General features: G+C 41.6%; 1 protein-coding gene across 2 annotated transcripts in view; it reads right to left on the bottom strand.

The window, feature by feature from the left end:
- The window catches only part of AFG1L (AFG1 like ATPase), a 130,940-nt gene extending 110,419 nt beyond the window's left edge, over positions 1 to 20,521 (bottom strand). For both annotated transcript variants that reach the window (XM_073675812.1, XM_073675813.1), the window contains exons 1-2: positions 20,357 to 20,521; positions 11,770 to 11,993 (exon numbers count right to left, since the gene is read on the bottom strand). In XM_073675812.1, the coding sequence (XP_073531913.1) occupies positions 11,770 to 11,993; positions 20,357 to 20,486 (354 nt within the window). In that variant the 5' untranslated portion in view covers positions 20,487 to 20,521. The remainder of the gene's footprint in view (positions 1 to 11,769; positions 11,994 to 20,356) is intronic.
- Between the last annotated feature and the right edge of the window lie 942 nt (positions 20,522 to 21,463).

Below are 21,463 nucleotides of genomic sequence, written 5' to 3'. Positions count from 1 at the left end.
TTGCAGACACCTTTTTACCTCTCTCCTGCTGCTGATTGACACACCCTTTTATGGGAGTTAAAAACCCTGTTTGATCCAGGCAGTCGCCGGTGATATTTCTATGTACAGGCTTGGAGCACTAGCAGTCGGCTAGCGTTTTCTCTGGTGCCCTTGGAGGACTGTTGGCGTTACTCCTCTGGTGTCTGCTCAAACTAAGTTAATCTCCTTTGTTTGTCTACCTTGTTGTCTTTAGTTTGTAGTGGGGCCTGACCAGTGCTCACCCCTCCCCCTCCCTCACCCCTTTCCCTTCTTATCTAGGGCCAAGCTCTAGGGTCATCTGGGTTTAGGGTCCTGCTCGGCGATAGGTGTTGAACCTATATAGGGACAGTAGGGCATGCATGGTGAAATTAGATCTGCCTAAGGCTCTCCACTCCCCCTTCCCCTAGTGTTTGGGCTTCCTCCCCCTCTTCCCTTCATGTTGCATTTAGTCTTTCCCACACCTTGCGTGATAATATGTTTGGAGTCATTGTCCTGCTAGGAGACCCATGAGCTAGGAAGCAAACCCATCTTTCTGACACTGGGCACTACATTGCAACCCAAAATCCTTTGGTAATCTTCAAATTTAACATTGCATCCCAAATCCTTTGGTAATCTTCAAATTTAATGATGCCTTGCACACAGTCAAGGCACCCCGTGCCAGAGGTAAAAAAGCAACCCCAAAATATCTTTGAACCTCCACCATATTTGACTGTAGGTATTGTGTTCTTCTCTTTGTAGGCTTCATTCCATTTTAGGTAAACAGTAGAATGATGTGCTTTACCAAATAGCTCTATCTTGGTCTCATATGTCCACAATATGCTTTCCCATAAGGATTTTGGCTTACTCATGTACATTTTGGTAAACTGCAGCCTAGTTTTTGTTTTAGGTCTCTATCAGCAGTCCTCCTGGGTCTCCTGCCATAGTGATTAATTTCATTCAAATGTCGACGGATAATTTGCGCTGACACTGATGTATTCTGAGCTTGCAGGGCAGCTTGAATTTCTTTGGAACTTGATTGGGGCAGCTTATTCACCATACAAACTATCCTGCGAGGCAACTTTTCATAAATTTTTCTCTGCCGCCCATATCCAGGGAGATTAACTACAGTGCCATGGGTTGTAAACGTCTTGATAATGTTGTGCACCGTGGACAAAGGATCTCTGGATATGGACTTGTAATCTTTAGATTGTTGATATTGTTCAACAATATTGGTTCTCAAGTCTTCAGACAGTTCTCTTCTCCTTTTTCTGTTCTCTATGCTTAGTGTGGCACACACAGACACAATGCGAAGATTGACTCAACTTCTCCCCTTTTTATCTAGTTTCAGGTGTGATTTTCATATTGCACACACCTGTTACTTGCCACAGGCAAGTTCGAACGAGCATCACATGCTTGAAACAAAGTTGTTTACACACAATTTTGGAAAGTTGCCAACAATTCTGTCATGCCCATTTTTGTTTTGTTTTTTTCTGGGTTTTTTTGTGGTGCTGTACGAATACACACAAAAGGAAATAAACATGTGTATAACAAAATGTGCAATTGCAATACTTTTCTAGGAGAAATACTTCTTTTTCTGAAACAATTTCAAGGGTGCCAACACTTTCAGCCCCGACTGTATGTACACACCATACATACATAGAATCATAGAATGTTAGAGATGGAAGGGACCTCCAGGGTCATCGTGTCCAACCGCCTTGCTACGCTCACGCCCGGACTGTTTGGCATGAGCGTGGTTAGTGGTCCCACTGGGCCACGAACCGAGGAGTGCCTGGAGGGGCATGACTAGGGACCTCGCCAGATCCGACCACGGATGCACGGCGGCTTAATCGACTCCGTGGTCCGAGGAGGGACGTGAGCGGTGGCCCAGGTGCTACTCCAGGTCAGACCTCGGTCACACAGCTGTTGATCCACACCGGGGAATGCAGGAACAGGCAGGTTTTGCTGGTATGCAGACAGGCGGGTACTGGCAGGCACGGCTGGTATGCAGACAAGAGTGTACTGGCAGGCACGGCTGGTATACAGACAGGCGGGTACTGGCAAGCATGGCTGGTATACAGACAGGCGGGTACTGGCAAGCACGGCTGGTATACAGACAGGCGGGTACTGGCAGGTAGGTAAACAGGCTGGATAGGGACCAGTACAGAGTGGGATACAGGAACTGAGCCGCAGGTGCGGAGGGGAAGTGGAGCAGGGCAGAGCCGCAGGTGCAGAGGGGAAGCGGAGCAGGGCAGAGCAGAGCAGAGCTGCAGGTGCGGAGGGGAAGCGGAGCAGGGCAGAGCAGGGCCGCAGGTGCGGAGGGGAAGTGGAGCAGAGGAGAGCCGCAGGTGCGGAGGGGAGGCGGAGCAGGGCAGAGCAGAGCCGCAGGTGCGGAAGCGGAGCAGGGCAGAGCCGCAGGTGCAGAGGGGAAGCGGAGCGGGGTAGAGCAGAGCAGAGACGCAGGTGTGGAGGGGAAGCGGAGAAGGGCAGAGCCGCAGGTGTGGAGGGGAAACGGAGCAGAGCAGAGCCGCAGGTGTGGAGGGGAAGTGGAGCAGGGCAGAGCAGAGCAGAGCCGCAGGTGCGGACAGACAGGACAGGGCTCTGTTCACATGGAACAGACAGGGAAACACAGGAAGATAGCTAGAACACAGGAGGTAGATATGGAAGCAGGGAAACGGGACAAGCAGAACCAGACACACACAAGGTACTTGCTATGAAGTAGCGAGTGGACACAAAACTCACAAACAGAAGTACAGAGACAACGAGTAGGAGTTAGGTACTGGTTCAGACACGGCAGGAAAAGGGAAGGATCGGACATACAGACAAACAGGTAACAGGCTAGGACACAGTTCAGACAGGAATTGACACAGGAAAGAGATACAGGAACGAGCCTGGGCATTCAGCCCCCAGGGTGGCGGACAAAGACTAGAAGTCACAGATACAGGTAACGGGGCTGGGTACTCAGCCCCCAGGGTGGCAGAAACAGACAAGGTTCAGGACAGGACCTGGCAACTCACAGTTGCACCGAACACATTGTAAGAAATTGTTGCTCAGGCACCTCCCACTGGGTGGAGGAGGTTTAAGTATCCAGTGACTCACAGCAATAGGCTGGGGACGCATTAGGACTGCGCTCACTGTAACTTTAAGAATCAGGAAGTTCCAGTGCCGCCGCCCTAAGCCAGCAGACATGCACACAGCAAGTAGAGGAGCATAGTGCACAGCCTGGACTGGTAGGTAAGTTGGCGGTCTTGCATGGTGGGAGATGGTAAGCCATGCCAGCACGCTGCCAGGGATGTTACACCCCAGCTCAATGCAGCATTCACTAAACCATCTCAGACAGATTTCTGTTCAGCCTTTGTTTGAAAACTTTCATTGAAGGAGAACTCTCCACCTCTCGTGGCAGCCTGTTCCACTCATTGATCACCCTCACTGTCAAAAAGTGTTTTCTAATATCTAATCTGTATCTTCTCCCATTCAGTTTCACACCATTGCTTCTAGTCTTTCTTTGTGCAAATGAGAATAAAGATGATCCCTCTACAGTGTGACATCCCTTCAGATATTTGTAGATAGCTATTCAGTCTTTTTTAAAATGTGGTGCCCAGAACTGGACACAGTATTCCAGATGGGGCCTGACCAAAGAGGAGTAGAGGGGGACTTCACGTGACGCTATGCTTCTGTTAATGCAACCCAGAATTGTGTTTGCCTTTTTTTCTGCGGCATCACACTGTTGACTCATGTTCAGCCTGTGATCTATTAGTATACCCAAGTCTTTTCACATGTGCTGTTGCTTAGCCATATTCCTCCCATTCTGTATGTTTTTTTTCATTTTTTTTGCCCAGATGCAGGACTTTGCATTTCTCCCTGTTAGAAACCATTCTGTTAGTCGCTACCCACAGTTCCAGTTAGTTTAAATCTTTTTCAATCCTCCCACTCTTCTCTATAGTATTAGCTATCCCTCCAAGATTTGTGCCATCAGCAAATTTAATCAGTTTACCCTCAATTCCTTCATCTAAATCATTGCTAAAGATGTTGAACAACACAAGGCCCAGCACAGAGCCCTGTGGTACCCCACTTGAGACATTCTTCCAACTGGATGTGCAACCATTTATGACCACTCTTTGGGTCTGATCAATAAGCCAGTTATGAATCCTACCTACCAACCTAACAGTTGCCTTGTCCATTCTATAGTTGGTCATTTTTTCAATAAGGATGGTATGAGATACTTTGTCAAATGCTTTGCTGAAGTCAAGCTATACTATTTCTACTGCGTTTCCCTGATCCACCCAGTCAGTGATTCTGTCATAGAAGGAAATTAAGTTAGTCTGACATGACTTATTATTTACAAACCCATGCTAGCTGTAGTTAATCACTTCATTCTCATAAAAGTACTTGCATACATGTTGTTTAATAATTTGTTCAAAGATCTCTCCTGGTATAGAAGTAAAGCTCACAGGCTTATAGTTTCCTGCGTCCAGGGACAACATTCGCTCTTCTCCAGTCTTCAGGGACTTCTCCTGTTCCCCAAGAATTTTCAAAGATTATGGAGAGTGGTTCAATAATTTCCTCTGCTATCTCCTTCAGTACCCTAGGATGTAATTCATCTGAACCTAGAAACTTGAATTAATTTATGTTAGCCAAGTATTCCTTCACTATCTCTCTGTTTAGAGATAGTGTGGATTCTTTTTTTCCTTCAATAGTACAGTGAAAATCAGTTGATGTTACATTTTCTTTCTGAGAGAAAACAGATGCAAAATAGGAATTTAAAAGTTCGGTCTTCTCAGCATCATTTTACAGTTATATGAAAAAGTTTGGGCACCCCTATTAATCTTAAGCTTATTGTTTTATAAAAATTGGTGTTTTTGCAACAGCTATTTCAGTTTGATATATGTAATAACTGTTGGACACAGTAATGTTTCTGCCTTGAAATGAGGTTTATTGTACTAACAGAAAATGTGCAATCTGCATTCAAACAAAATTTGACAGGTGCATAAGTATGGGCACCTCACCAGAAAAGTGACATTAATATTTAGTAGATCCTCCTTTTGCAAAAATAACAGCCTCTAGTCGCTTCCTGTAGCTTTTAATGAGTTCCTGGATCCTGGATGAAGGTATTTTTGACCATTCCTCTTTACAAAACAATTCCAGTTCAGTTAAGTTTGATGGTCGCCGAGCATGGACAGCCCTCTTCAAATGATCCCACAGATGTTCAATGATATTCAGGTCGGGGGACTGGGATGGCCATTCCAGAACATTGTAATTGTTCCTCTGCATGAATGCCTGAGTAGATTTGGAGCGGTGTTTTGGATCATTGTCTTGCTGAAAGATGCATCCCCAGCGTAACTTCAACTTTATCACTGATTCTTGAACATTATTGTCAAGAATCTGCTGATACTGAGTGGAATCCATGCGTCCCTCAACTTTAACAAGATTCCCGGTGCCGGCATTGGCCACACAGCCCCAAAGCATGATGGAACCTCCACCAAATTTTACTGTGGGTAGCAAGTGTTTTTCTTGGAATGCTGTGTTTTTTTGCCGCCATGCATAACGCCTTTTTGTATGACCAAACAACTCAATCTTGGTTTCATCAGTCCACAGGACCTTCTTCGAAAAAGAAATTGGCTTCTCCAAATGTGCTTTTGCATACCTCAGCTGACTCTGTTTGTGGCGTGCTTGCAGAAAAGGCTTCTTTCGCATCACTCTCCCATACAGCTTCTCCTTGAGCAAAGTGCGTTGTATAGTTGACCGATGCACAGTGACACCATCTGCAGCAAGTTGATGCTGCAGCTCTCTGGAGGTGGTCTGAGGATTGTCCTTGACTGATCTCACCATTCTTCTTCTCTGCCTCTCTGATGTTTTTCTTGGCCTGCCACTTCTGGCCTTAACAAGAACTGTCCCTGTGTTCTTCCATTTCCTTACTATGTTCCTCACAGTGGAAACTGACAGGTTAAATCTCTGAGACAGCTTTTTGTATTCTTCCCCTGAACAACTATGTTGAATAATCTTTGTTTTCAGATCATTTGACAGTTGTTTTGAGGAGCCCATGATGCCACTCTTCAGAGGATATTCAAACAGGAGAACAACTTGCAAGTGGCCACTTTAAGTAGCTTTTCTCATGATTGCATACACCTGGCTCCGAAGTTCAAAGCTCAATGAGGTTACAAAACCAAAAAAAGTGCTTTAATAAGTCAGTAAAAAGTAGGTAGGAGTATTTAAAACAAGAAAATGATAAGGGTGCCCATACTTATGCACCTGTCAAATTTTGTTTCAATGCAGATTGCACATTTTCTGTTAGTACAATAAACCTTATTTCAAGGCAGAAACATTACTGTGTCCAACAGTTATTACATATATCAAACTGAAATAGCTGTTGCAAAAACACCAAGTTTTATAAAACATTAAGCTTAAGATTAATAGGGGTGCCCAAACTTTTTCATATAACTGTATCTTAGAATTTTCTTTTACTTTTGACATAACCCCCAAAATCCTTTCTTATTGCTTTTGACATATCTTGCAAGCCTTAATTCATTATCAGCTTTAGCTAATCTGATACGTGCCCTGCAGGTTCTGCGGACAGTATTATATTCTTCTTTAGATATGCCTCCCTCTTTCCATTTCATATACATTTCTTTCTTCCTTTTTAGTATGTGTTTAAGTTCTGTGTTCATCCATTCTGGTTTCCTTAAATGCTTCCTATTCTTCCCTCTTTTAGAGATTGTTAACGATTGTGCTTTGAGAATCTTATTTTTCAAAATTTCCCATCCTTCCTTGACATTTCTGTCCTTAAAGGACATCCAGTCATTGGATCCCTCCTATCCTCTGAGTCCCTTAAAATCTGCCTTCCTGAAATCCAACCTTGAAGTCTGACTCTTCACAGGTCTTCCTCCTCTAGTTATCCAAAATTCTATGATAGCATGATTGCTGTTTCCTAAATTCCCAGACACTTTTACTTCCTCAACCATTTCCTCTCTGTTGGCAAGAATTAGATCCAAGGTAGCAGATCCCATTGTTCTCTCTTCTACCTTTTGCAATATAAAATTGTCAGCAAGAGAAGATAAGAATTTGCTGGACCTGTTACTTTTGCCTGAGAGAGATTCCCAACATATGTCTGGACAGTTGAGATCTCCCATGATCACTAAGTCATATTTTTATGATAACTTGGCCATCAGATGTATAAAGAGTGTTACGGGTCCGGGTGGTGGAACCTCTGTGCTGTGATACAAGGAGGGACCAGAGAGGAGTAACTAAGTGTCAACCCGGACCGACCCTGGCTACGCGGCAGCTTAATCGACTCCGTGAACCAAGGAGGGATCGGGAAGGTGGACCAGGTGCCACTCTGGGACCGACCTCGTGTGAGAGCAGGTGACTCCCACGGGACTGATGGCCGAAACAGACAGGCACAGCAGATGAACCTGGCAGGTAAGCAGACAGGCTTGGCTGGCAGACGGACAAGTGGACACGGCTGGTAGACAGACCGGCGGGAAGCACTGGAACTTGAGGGCTGGAAAAGTGTTAGAACACAAAACTACAACTTTGCACAGGCACCTCCATTTTGGAGGCAGTGCCTTATATAGGGGCAGTCCTCCGGCTATCGGCCGGGGACTTTTTAGGATGGCGGCACGGCCCCTTTAAGAGGGAGGGGGCGCGCGCTCCATAAGTTCAGTGCCGGGGATCTGCGAGCGGTGCGCGCACCCCGGGCTAATGCAGCAAGGAAGCCGGAGGACGCCGGACCAGGACCGCGGCGGAGAGGGGAGAGACGCTGACGCTACAAAGAGTTCATCCATATCTTCAGCTTGCCAAGGTGGCCTATATTAAACACCTACAATGGTGTCCTTTCTGTTGTCCTTTCCTTGTATTCTTACCCAAACAGTTTCCACAGAACTCCCAGTCTCTGAAGCTTCAATCTCTGTGGAGATATATGCTTTTCTAACATACAATGAAACACCACCTCCCAGTTTATGAAGTCTGTTTCTTGCAAATAAGTTGTATCCGTCTAGCCTTGTATTCCAATCATGTGTATCGTCCCACCAAATTTCAGTGATTCAGTGATTTCAGCCAATGACATCATATTTCTTTTCCTGCGTTAGTAGCTTCAATTCTCCTTGTTTGTTGCCCATGCTCTGTGCATTTGTATAGAAACATCTTACTTTGTGATCGGTTTCTCCTTCTCCAATATTTTTATTATTCTTTTTTTTTTTTATCATTGTACTTCTAATAGACGAGCTCTCAATAGTATTTGTCAGCTGTATGGCTTTCCCTTGCCTTTTGCTTCCCTTCCCACAATGTTCTAGTTTAAAGCTCTCCTTTAAACTGTGCAGGCACAAGGAGTGAAATGTAATAGTTATTTAACATAGACCTGATATATAGTTCATATCAGAGTGTGTATAGAGTGTATCGCAATACCTACTGGTCGCTTGCTTCTACTATTGCCAACGCCGCTCTGCTATCAAGTGACCAGCCATTCAGTTTTACTATATAAGATGAGTAAATGAATTGGCCAATTTATGCGCTAAGTGTCTTCGTTTTTTCCTATTTTCTAGAGCAGTAATGCAATTTCAATTTCACATATTTCATGTTTGCATGCTATAGCGTTACAGAGTGCTACTTTATTAGTTATATAGCTCCCTATTGCTGGGTGTCCATTAGTCGGGGCCTTGGTCCTGCTCGGCTTTTATTCACATTTATGTCATTTGATATATGGTAAGGTTTTAATACTAGAGGTTAGGACAGTCCCGAATAGGATCACTTTGACGTGGTGGGATAACTTTTACGTTTTTTTTAATCAAAATTATGCTAACTAAGTACCCTATGTTATTTTCATGCACTATTGCTATTTATTTATTTAGTGCAGGGTATTTGCTCACTTTGTTTTTATCTTAGGTTTCGTCTGTTTAGTGGCCATGTGTGAACATGCGCCTACATGTTGCAAGCATACCAGCTTATATTCCAGCTAATTTCTTTGAATCACAGTTGTTGCAATATTGTTTTCTTATGACACATTGTACTTTATGCTAATAGTAATTTAGATTTTAATTTATTAAAAAAAGTTTAAAAAAAAGTGGACCTTTAAAACAAAAAGTCATTCAACTCAAAATAGTTAATCATTAACATTTCCCATATGTGCACTTTATGTTGGATTAATTACTTTATATGTCCATTAATTTTTTGGGAGACATTAGACTTTTATTAATTTAGCAGCGATTTTTCAAATTTTAAAGGAACATTCCAAAATCTATTATATTAGGAGTCGATTCAGTTCTCAAGTGCCTTTGAATAGCCAATATATTAGAAACCCTACACAAGTACATCTAGTTTAAAAAGTGCACATCTGATAGTATTAAAATAGTATTTGTAAGTTTGTTAACCCTTCAGGTGGTTCAGATGAGCTAATGCAGAGTGGGAAAAAAAATAAAATTAAATTTTTCCATTTAAATTTAATTTTAGACCCAAATTTTTCATTTTTACAAGGAGTCATATGAGAAATATTTTTTTACCCAAATTATGCTGATTACTGAATACAAGGTATTAGACCAGTAAAAGTTCAAGTCTCCTAGAGGGAATAAAAATAAAAAGTAAGAAAAAGTCCAAAAAAAATAGTAAAAATAGCTAAAATATATCTCAAAGAAAAAAATGCTGTTTTTGTGTAAAAAACAAAACCATGCAAAAAAATGCACATAATTGGTATCAAAACATTCAGATTGACCCAAGGTATACAAATAAAAAAAAATTACACCAAAAATATAATTTTTCATCAATCTGACACAAAAAATTGAATAAAATGTGATCAAAATATCTCATATAAAAAGAATGGTATCACTGAAAAAGTGATCTCATCCCAGAAAAAACAAGCCCTCAAACGGCTGTCAATGAAGACATAAAAAAAAAAACCTAAAAACTATGCTGCTGGAAAAACATCTTTTTTGTAAAAAAAAAAAAAGGTTTTAGGGTGTAAAAGCAGCAAAATATTAAAAACCTATATAAATCTTGCATCGTTGTAATCATACTGACACAAAGAACAGTCGTCCCATCACTTTTAGCACATGAGGTAAAATGTAGAAATAAATGAAAACAAATCTCTGGTGTTTGTCTAAACTGTACCCAAAAATTGGTAAAAAAAAGCAATAGAAAATCTTCTGTAGTCCAAATTGGTACCAATCAATAGGGAGAGGCCTGTGAATCAACTGGAGAGCACCAGAAGAAGCCAGTAGCGGGCCGTGCCAGTGAGGTCTGGATTGGGCCAGACTCATTTAGACCAGCATTGTATACGTCAGTCTTTATGAAGAGGCTTTGTGTTTTAGGCCACGGCCCCACTATCAGTATTTGGTCAGTATTCGATCAGTATTTTTTCTCAGGAGTGGGAGCCAAAACCAGGTGAGGAACAATCAGAGAAAAGGTATAATAGAAACAAGTCACCAATTCTGCATTTATCACCCCCTCCTGGTTTTGACTCCCACTCCTGAGAAAAAATACTGACCGAATACTGACCAAATACTGATAGTGGGGCCGTGGCCTAATCAGCATAATCGGACAGTTTTTCTCGGATGGAGAGAAAACGGTCGTGTTCACCTTCCATAGAACATACCTGGCTCCAATTGCCAGGATTTGATTCATGCTGCCCGTGAGTCCAGTCATATGGAACACACTATGCGTTCAACCCTTTTTTTTCTCCCACACAGCCATTTTCCGGTTGTGCATTTCACCATAATTTATTTATATAAGTCCACTTCTGAACAAATGGAATTGGTGTGCCTTGTTTGTACCACCCGGATTATTCAATGGAAAGTCCAGTCTAGTGGTTCTTTTTTATTTCTCTCACGACTCACCCCTATTAGGTCTCGCTCACACGAGCGAATAAATCGGAAGAGTGTAATCCGATAAAAATTCAGACTGCACTCAGACCAATGTTATTCAATGAGGCAGTGCAGATCTCCAATTTTTTTCTCAGCTGAATATGGCGTGAATAATAATCGCAGCATGCTGGAAGTGCATCCGATGTTCAGATCGCACTCACCCATTCAAGTCTATGTCATCTGAGTGCAATCCAATTACCGTGGACCCAGGAAATGGAGAAGATGGAAAAATTAATTTATCCCTCTTCCCTGCACCTGTGCTGTGATTATCTCAGATCACAGTAAGGTGACACACTATGCACCATGGACCTAGTAGACCCATGATAATGTCATAATATTTATTATGCATAGATGGGACTAAGATTTTTCTTGTTTTTGGTATCTATGTGATCTTACAATCATTATAGATGTCTGTTTTTAATCTATAGCACTATGCATATTCTATTTATATTGGGACATTTTTACCTCCATCCATGCATACTTTTGTGATCTGATTGTATTACATATATTTTTTATGGTGATTCCCTTGGTCACTTCCTGCAGCTATTGATTTCATAATGCTAATTTTTCGGTTACATTGCTGTACTCCTTTTTTGATTGTCTTATGTGTATCATAAGTGTTAGATTTTACTTTCCTTGCAAAATTCTGTGATGTTATCACCACTTTTAACCTTCGATGTGTTTTAAATTGATATAATAAAAGTTATTTTTTAATACACGAGTGGTCATATTTGTAGGACTTTTATTCTCTTTATGTAATCATTTCATAACTCTGTTGGCGCATGAATAGTACACTGATCGCATACTACAAATGATTTATTATATTCAGTTACTCCCACTTTCAAGCATGCTCCTAAGGTAATAAGGGAAAGATAAGAGGCATATAAAAACATGAATAAATGCACAAATGTGTCTTTTCATGTCTGACCTTGGAAAAAACTCCTTTGGATTCCTTCCTGTACCCTCGGAGAGTCTCATGGAGCCTCTGCAAGTGCTGCATGACTCTTCTTTGATGCTCATCTTTTCTAAGTACACAGTCCTTCACTAGAAGGTCATAATGTTGAAGAGGCCCAGTGCATTCTTGAAGCAATTTGGAATTAGTGTTTATGTCACAGTTGGAAATAGAAGACTCCGCTAATTGACTAATCGGTGCTGCAAGAAAAATGACAATTATTAGTAGAGATTTTAAACAAATCACGCCCTATCAAGATATCTAATGAGCCACGGAACAAAGACTGGGTCCCAAGCACCAGGAACCGTCACCCCCTATGACATTTCGATATCCTAGGGTGTGTACAACTTATTTTGTTACCATCTATGAATCTGTAAATGGGTGCTATATTAGGAAATATACCCTTACAGATAGAATAAGTATTGGATCAATTAGCACATTTACTGACAAATGTGTCAGTAAAAAAGGCAAAGTTTTGCAATCACAGTAAGTGAAACATATTCATACAAATTGTATGTTATATTATAGATTAACAAAAAGGAACAAGGCCAATGCCGACCTGGCATTGTCCACTATTATGCTCTATATTGCTATATCAAGTAAACACCAAACTGGGAAATATAACACGCCATAGCCTTTAGAGCACCGTAACCCGAACCTGCTAATCTGCTAAATTCTGCTGTCTAATGTGGATGTGGGCACCCAAGACATGAATGTAGGGGAGTTAACCCCTTTACCCCCCCAAGCCTGTTTTTAACTTCATGACCAGGCTAAATTTTACAATTCTGACCAGTGTCACTTTATGTGGTAAAAACTCAAACGCTTCAACGGATCCCAGATTCTGAGATTGTTTTTTCATGGCATATCGTACTTAATGATAGTGGTAAAATTTGTTTGATATGACTTGCGTTTATTTGTGAAAATATCAGAAATTTGGTAAAAATTTTGAAAATGTCGCAATTTCCAAACTTAATTTTTATGCCCTTAAACCAGAGAGTCATGTTACACAAAATACCAAAAAGTGACAGCTTTCTAAAAACTGCAACCCTCAGAGTGCTCAAACCCACATTCAAGAAGTTAATTAACTCTTCAGGTGCTTCACACGAATGAAAGGAATGTGGAAGTAAAAAATAAACATTTAACTTTTTTCGTAAAAAATTTAATTTAGACCCACATTTTTTTATTTTCACAAAGTTAAGAGGAGAAAATGGACCCCAAAATTTGTTGTGCAATTTCTCCTAAGCAAGCCGATACCCCATATGTGGAGGAAAACTACTGTTTTAGCGCACGGCAGGGCTCGGAAGGGAAGGAGCCATGTCGTGTTTGGAGAGCCCCTGATGTGCCTAAACAGTGGAAACCCCCAGCAAGTGACAGCATTTTGGAAACTTAACCCCTCAAAGAATGTATCTAGATGTGTGGTGAGCACTTTGAACCCCAAGGTGCTTCACAGAATTTTATAACGTAAAATTGTGAAAACTAAAAGAAAAAAAAATCACATTTTTCCAACAAAAATGTTCTTTTAACCCCAAATTTTATATTTTCACAAGGGTAACAGGAGAAAATGGAACCCAAAATTTGTTGTGCAATTTCTCCTGAGTACGCAGATACCCCATATATGGGGGACAACTAGTGTTTGGGCGCATGGCAGGGCTCAGAAAGGAAGGAGTGAGGTTTTGGAACGCAGATTTTTATGGAATGGTCTGCTGGTGTCATGTCGTGTTTGGAGAGCTGTTGATGTGCCTAAACAGTGGAAAAGCCCCACAAAAGACACTATCTTGGAGACTTAACCCCTTAAGGAATTTATCTTCAGGTTGGGCCATTTATATGGATACACCTAAATTAAATGGGAATGGTTGGTGATATCAACTTCCTGTTTGTGGCACATTAGTATATGGGAGGGGGAAAACTTTTTCAGATGGGTGGTGACCATGGCGGCCATTTTGAAGTTGGCCATTTTGGATCCAACTTTATTTTTTTCAATGGGAAGAGGGTCATGTGACACATCAAACTTATTGAGAATTTCATAAGATCATAAGAAAAACAATGCTGTGCTTGGTTTTAACGTAAGCTTATTCTATCATGAGTTTTTTACAAGTTTATGACCACTTATAAAATGTGTTCAAAGTGCTGCCCATTGTGTTGGATTGTCAATGCAACCCTCTTTTTCCACTCTTGACACACTGATAGCAACACCGCAGAAGAAATGCTAGCACAGCCTTCCAGTATCCATTGTTTCAGATGCTGCAAATCTCATATGTTAACAGCATAGACAATTGCCTTCAGATGACCCCAAAGATAAAAATCTAACGTGGTCAGATCGGCAGACCCTGGTGGCCATTCAACTGGCCCACGATGACCAATCCACTTTCCAGGAAACTGTTCATATAGGAATGCTCGGACCTGACACCTATAATGTGGTGGTGTACCATCTTGTTGGAAAAACTCAGGGAACGTATCATCTTCAGTGCATAAAAAGGGCAACACATCATCATGTAGCAATTTCAGATATCCAGTGGCATTGAGGTTTCCATTGATGCAGAATGGCCACAGATGTGCAGCATTTGAAACAACGGATACTTGAAGCCTGTGCTAGCATTTCTTCTGCGGTGTTGCTATCAGTGTGTCGAGAGTGGGAGAAGAGGGTTGCATTGACAATCCAACACAATGGGCAGCACTTTGAACACATTTCATAAGTGGTCATAAACTTGTAAAAAACTCATGAAAGAATAAAGTTACGTTAAAACCAAGAACACCAATGTTTTTCTTATGAAATTCTCAATAAGTTTGATGTGTCACATGACCCTCTTCCCATTGAAAAAAATAAAGTTGGATCCAAAATGGCCAACTTCAAAATGGCTGCCATGGTCACCACCCATCTGGAAAAGTTTTCCCCCTCCCATATACTACTGTGCCACAAACAGGAAGTTGATATCACGAACCATTCCCATTTAATTTAGGTGTATCCATATAAATGGCCCACCCTGTAGATGTGTGGCGAGCACCTTGAACTCACAGGTGCTTCACAGAATTTTACGTTGATCTGTGAAAAATGTTGTTTTAGCTCCAATTTTTTTTAATTTTCACAAGGATAGCAGGAAAAAATGGACCCCAAAATTTGTTGTGCAATTTCTCTCGAGTACACTGATACCCCAAATTTGATCGCAAACTACTTTTGAGGCACAGTGCAAAGCTCAGAGGGGAAGAGGCGCCATATTGGAGTTCAGATTTTGCTAGACTGGTTTGAGGGTGTCATGTCACTTTGGCAGAGCCCCTGATGTGCAAGAACAGCAGAACCCCCATAAGTGACCCCATTTTACAAACTACACCTCTCAATGAAGTCATCTAGGGGTGCAGTGATCATATTCACACTACAGGTGTGTTTCATAGAATTTTATACCATTGGGCAGTGCAGAAAAAATAATTACATTTTTATCACCAAAATGTTTTAGCCCCAGATTTTACATTTTCACACTGGGAAATAGAGCACCAAAATTTGTCCCACAATTTCTGCTGAATTTAGAAATATCCCATATGTGGCTTTACAGTACTGCTTAGCCATACGGCAAGACACGGGAGGGACGGAGAGCAGATTTTCCTAGAATAGTTTGCGGACTCCATATACAGAGAACCTAAGTTTGCAGACTCCATATACAGAGCCCTTGAGTACTAGAAGAGCAGAATAACCCTCAAGTGACCCCATTTTGGAAATTATACCCCTTTGGAGATTTATCTACAAGTGTAGTGAAGATTTTGACTCCATGAGTGTTTTCCAGAAACAAGCAGCAGTGGATGTTGCTGAGTGAAAATTGCAAACTGCCATTGTAGAGCCCGTACATTGTAGTACCCAGCTCATGCTTCTGGAGACACGCACCGGTAGGCGGGTTCTCATTGCTACAGAAATGCCAAACATGTGGACACCTAAATGTGATTTAGGCATACTGGGGCTCAGAAGGGAGAGGGGCATTTGGATTTGGGAGCGCAAGTTTGTAGAATTTCTTTTGGGGGGCGAGGAGCCATTTTCCAGAGCCTTTGTACTACCAGTAACATGGCAGCCCCCTATATTTCCATTAACAGATGATGGACCCAAGTGGGGACCTGCTTTTTTGTGGATTAAGTTGAAGCTTTTATTGGGAACATTTTACATAACGTTTGGGATCACATTTATCCTGCGCTCTACACTGAGCACTTACTTTGGAGCTTCCATCTAAATCTACGAGTGCCGTGATTTAGATGAATCCCCCGAGGGATCCATTCACTACAATTAGGCAGCAGAGTTACTCTGGACTCCTCTGGCCTCTGTTCAGCGGTGTCCTTCTTTTCAGAAGTGCACAAAACTGTGGCGGACTGCATTTTTATGCTCGTCTAAAAAGACGGACACCGCCGGATCATAGGCCAGACAGCATCCATAGTGCCTCCATCTGCCTCATGATAGGTAATCTTCCTCCAGGGGTTTAGTCTGAATCACGTATTTCATAGATTTACACGGAAACCCCAGTGTAAGCGCTCAGTGCAGAGCGCAGGATAAATGTGAGCCGAGTCTTACTGCGATCTTTGGGAGGCAGAATGAACAAATCAACAGCAGGTGAAGAATTGTTTTTATTTATTTTTTACGCAGTTCCTCGTGCGGTATAAGTGATTAGACGCCTTTATTCTTCGGGTCTGTGCGATTACAGCAATATCAGATTTATATTGCTTTTTTTTTTGCTTGGTTGCAGTCACACACTCAAAGACTCTTTTTATTGCAAAAACAAGGTTTTGCATCCTCATATTTTGAGAGCTATAATTTTTTCATATTTCGGCCGATAGTCATGTAAGGGCTTGATTTTTGCAGGACGAGTTTTATTGATACCATTTTCGGTCACATGACTTTTTTGATCGCTTTCTATTCCAATTTTTGGGAGGTAGAATAAACAAACTAACAATTTAGGATTTTATTTTATTTTTTTTAATGTCGTTCCGCGTGTGGTAAAATTGATAAGGTAGCTTTATTCTTCGGGTCAGTATGATTACAGAGATATCACATTTAAAGCTTTTTTTATGTTTTGGTGCTTTTACACAATAAAATCTATTTTATAGAAAAAATAATTATTGCATCGCTTTATTCTGAGAGCGATAACTTTTCTATTTTTCCGCTGATGTTTTTGAGTGACAAGATGATGTTTTCATAGATACCATATTTATTTACATTTGTCTTTTTGAATGCGTTTTATTCCCCCTTTTGTTCGGTGGTATGATGATAAAGCATCATTTTTTGCCCCGTTTTTCTTTTTTTTACAGTGTTCACTGAATGTGGTGCCTAATGGGACAGTTTTATAAGTCGGGTCATTCCAGATGCGGCGATACCAAATGTGTACTTTTTCTTTTTTTTAACATAAAAACACTTTTTTAAAAAAAAAATATATATATATTATTACAATTTTCTTTAGAAACTGTCACTTCTGCTCTCACACAAGCTTTTTACATCATGCTCTGAGCATAGTTTAACAAGCTTTCGAGGACAGGTGACCCGGATGTCGTCATGACGCAATCGATATTGATAGCAGCATTTAGTGGGTGTGTGGTGGGTGTCAGCTGTCATATCAGTTGAACACCTGGCAGCGATCGTGCGTGCACAGCCTCTGTGCACGCAAAAGCGCCAGGACGTATCCATACGTCCAAGGTCGGTAAGTAATTACTAACCTGGACGCATGGATACGTCCAAGGTTGTGAAGAGGTTAAAGGGGTATTCCCATCTCCAAGATCCCATCCTAATAAGTAGTAGGTGTAATAATATTAATAATATTAGCAAATACCTCCAAATAGAAATGTAGTACAGTTGTTCTGATTCACTATGTTGCTTATTCCATGTACAGGGCATTACAGGAGCTTAGGTATCTATGATTACGACCACTAACATCTAACTAACTGTCACCATGTCTTCCGAGTACGGCCCGATTTTTTTTCCATGAACCTATAGACGTGAATGGCCGAGGGCATGCTGTGATTTTCACGGATTGACAGAATGGAGTATTTTTTTTTTTATTCTCCACATGTGAAAATCAGATCACATTCTGATCACACTATGATCAGAGTTTCATCAGAGTGCCCGATTTCTCCAATGAGAGAAAATCGGTCATGTGATCCTAGCCTAAGGGTAAGTGCACACGACTATTTCCTCTCCATCTTAGAAAAATGGTCAGATTATTCCGATCAGAGTTTGATCAGTGGCATCATTATTTCAGAGGTGAACAAAAGCTTTTCCACTAGCTCCATTCTGTCAGTCTGTGAAAAAAATTGGACTACACTTGGATGTTATCGGAGTGTGGTGCAATTTTTTCACAGACCCATAGACTTGCATTGCCAAATTAGATCTGATACTCGGATCAAAATCGGACAAGTCTTTTTCCTCACACCGAAGAAAAAGAATCGGACATGTGCACAGCCCCATAAAATATCATGGGTACCGGTGCTATCTGTGAAAACCACGGATGACACTCGTCCCATATAATCGGTCGTGAGCACGAGCCCTATTAGTAACTGTATGTGGCATCATGCACATAGTATTGGTTAGCCATATGTTTTAGCCTAATGCATTATTTGTGGCTTCTCCAATACCTTACTGAAGTACAAAACCTGGGTCATTTTTTTTTATTTTTTTTTAAGCACTGCGGAGGTCTAATGTGTAGCATCTTATGGACAGGATTGCGTGACTTAGTACTCTGAAAAGGAGCAAAAAAACAGCATCCTTGAATTTTGCAGATTTATTAAACATTGTGCACCCATTTTGATAAATGAGGCACATAATCTGCTAGCTTAAAAAAGAAAAGACAAAAAAGACAACCGCCAATGATGAGTGATGAATGATGAATGATGAGTGATGAATGATGAGTGATGAATGATGAGTGATGAATGATGAGTGATGAATGATAAGCAATGAGTGGTGAATGATGAGTGATGAGTGATGAATGATGAGTGATGAATGATAAGCAATGAGTGGTGAATGATGAGTGATGAATGATGAGTGATAAGCGATGAGTGGTGAATGATGAGTGATGAATGATGAGTGATAAGCAATGAGTGGTGAATGATGAGTGCTAAGCAATGAGTGATGAATGATGAGTGGTGAATGATGAGTGCTAAGCAATGAGTGATGAATGATGAGTGGTGAATGATGAGTGATAAGTGATAAGTGATGAGTGGTGAATGATGAGTGGTGAATGATGAGTGATAAGCAATGAGTGGTGAATGATGAGTGGTGAATGATGAGTGATGAATGATGAGTGATAAGCAATGAGTGATGAATGATGAGTGGTGAATGATGAGTGATAAGCAATGAGTGATGAAAGATGAGTGGTGAATGATGAGTGATAAGCGATGAGTGGTGAATGATGAGCGGTGAATGATGTGTGATAAGTGATGAGTGATAAGTGGTGAATGATGAGTGATAAGCGATGAGTGGTGAATGATGAGTGATAAGCGATGAGTGGTGAATGATGAGTGGTGAATGATGAGTGGTGAATGATGAGTGGTGAGTGAGTGGTGAATGATGAGTGGTGAATGATGAGTGATAATCGATGAGTGGTGAATGATGAGTGATAAGCGATGAGTGGTGAATGATGAGTGGTGAATGATGAGTGGTGAATGATGAGTGGTGAATGATGAGCGGTGAATGATGTGTGATAAGTGATGAGTGATGAGTGGTGAATGATGAGTGATAAGCGATGAGTGGTGAATGATGAGTGATAAGCGATGAGTGGTGAATGATGAGTGGTGAATGATGAGTGGTGAATGATGAGTGGTGAGTGAGTGGTGAGTGGTGAATGATGAGTGGTGAATGATGAGTGGTGAATGATGAGTGATAATCGATGAGTGGTGAATGATGAGTGATAAGCGATGAGTGGTGAATGATGAGTGGTGAGTGATGAGTGGTGAGTGATGAGCGGTGAATCATGAGCGGTGAATGATGAATGGGAGCCTGTGTGTTTTGGTTCCTGGCCACGTTGGAGATCTCGGCACACCGTCAGTGATTATGAGCGAGTAGTTACACACAGAGGACACCGGAGTTTATTCTGCCCTACTGCTTACAAGGCCGTGTCATCTTCAGACAAATGCGCTGCAGAAAAAGAAAATGAATATGGCAACAAATTTGAAAAGTAAAAACCTGGTCTCTGGCAAAACGTCCACTTATCATACAGGTTTTCATTAGGTTCATCCCCTTTATTCTCTCTGCTCTGGAGCTGTCACTGACACCTAATCCAATCATAAAGGTCATATTCACTCTGAGAAAATGAAAGTTGTAATCGGTTGCTATGGGCAACACTAACACAATCTGTGTGTTTCAACAAGCTTTATTTACAAACAAGAGCAGCGCAGTAACCAGAGCTCACATAGTGCGGTGGCAGTAGAGCTGTGTTCCCAGCCTCTGCCGGCGGCGGCGCTGCGGAGCTTGAGTCATTAACTATCACGTGGTACAGAGTACAGAGACTTTCTGGTTTCCGCGTTCTCGGTCGCTCATTCATGGTCTCCAGGCTGCTGAGCCCTCTCTCCTATGCCAGCACGGCTGCATGACGCCGAAAGCACTCACCCGTCACAGTCCTCCATAGACAGGGCACCGGGCGACGTGTCAGCTGAGCACTCAGAACATTGCACTGGAATCTTTGCCAACTCCGGTAAAAACAGCGCAAAGAAACCAAGGGCGCAATGGGAGCCGCCATGTTGGAAGAGGCAGCTTTTCAATAACTTTATTTAGAAAGCCAAACAGACGGAGCGAGACACAATGTTGACACAGGAGTTTGGAATGAGGCGAGGCCAGTTACTAAGCAACCAGAGCAACAGCCTGAGAACAGCCCTCAGTGCAGTGTATGGCCGGGACGAGGAAGAGGACACTGCCCGTCATCAGCAGGGATGGAGTGAAGATAGCTATGGGATAGATAGAGAAGATAGCTATGGGATGGATAGAGAGAGAGAAGATAGCTATAGGATAGAGAGAGAGAAGATAGCTATGGGATAGATAGATAGATAGATAGATAGATAGAGAGAGAGAGAGAGAAGATAGCTATGGGATAGAGAGAGAGAGAAAATAGCTATGGGATAGAAAGAGAGAGAGAAGATAGCTATGGGATAGATAGAGAGAGGGAAGATAGCTATGGGATAGAGAGAGAGAAAATAGTTATGGGATAGATAGAGAAGATAGCTATGGGATAAAAAGAGAGAGAGAAGATAGCTATGGGATAGAGAGAGAGAAGATAGCTATGGGATAGAGAGAGAGAGAAGATAGCTATGGGATAGAGAGAGAGAGGAGATAGCTATGGGATAGATAGAGAGAGAAGATAGCTATGGAATAGATAGAGAGAAGATAGCTATGGGATAGATAGAGAGAGAGAAGATAGCTATGGGATAGATAGAGAAAAGATAGCTATGGGATGGATAGAGAGAGGGAAGATAGCTATGAGATAGATAGATAGAGATAGGGAAGATAGCTATGGGATAGATAGAGAGAGAGAAGATAGCTATGGAATAGATAGAGAGAAGATAGCTATGGGATAGAGAGAGAGAGAAGCTAGCTATGGGATAAAGAGAGAGAGAAGATAGCTATGGGATAGATAGAGAAGATAGCTATGGGATAGACAGAGAGAGAGAAGATAGCTATGGAATAGATAGAGAGAAGATAGCTATGGGATAGATAGAGAGA

Source organism: Phyllobates terribilis, unplaced genomic scaffold (assembly GCF_046119375.1).
Source record: "Phyllobates terribilis strain yellow unplaced genomic scaffold, ASM4611937v1 Scaffold_3__8_contigs__length_932513732, whole genome shotgun sequence".
Lineage (NCBI taxonomy): Eukaryota > Metazoa > Chordata > Amphibia > Anura > Dendrobatidae > Phyllobates > Phyllobates terribilis.
Note: the sequence above shows the minus strand (reverse complement) of the source record. Positions and strands in the feature narration are given on the sequence as shown.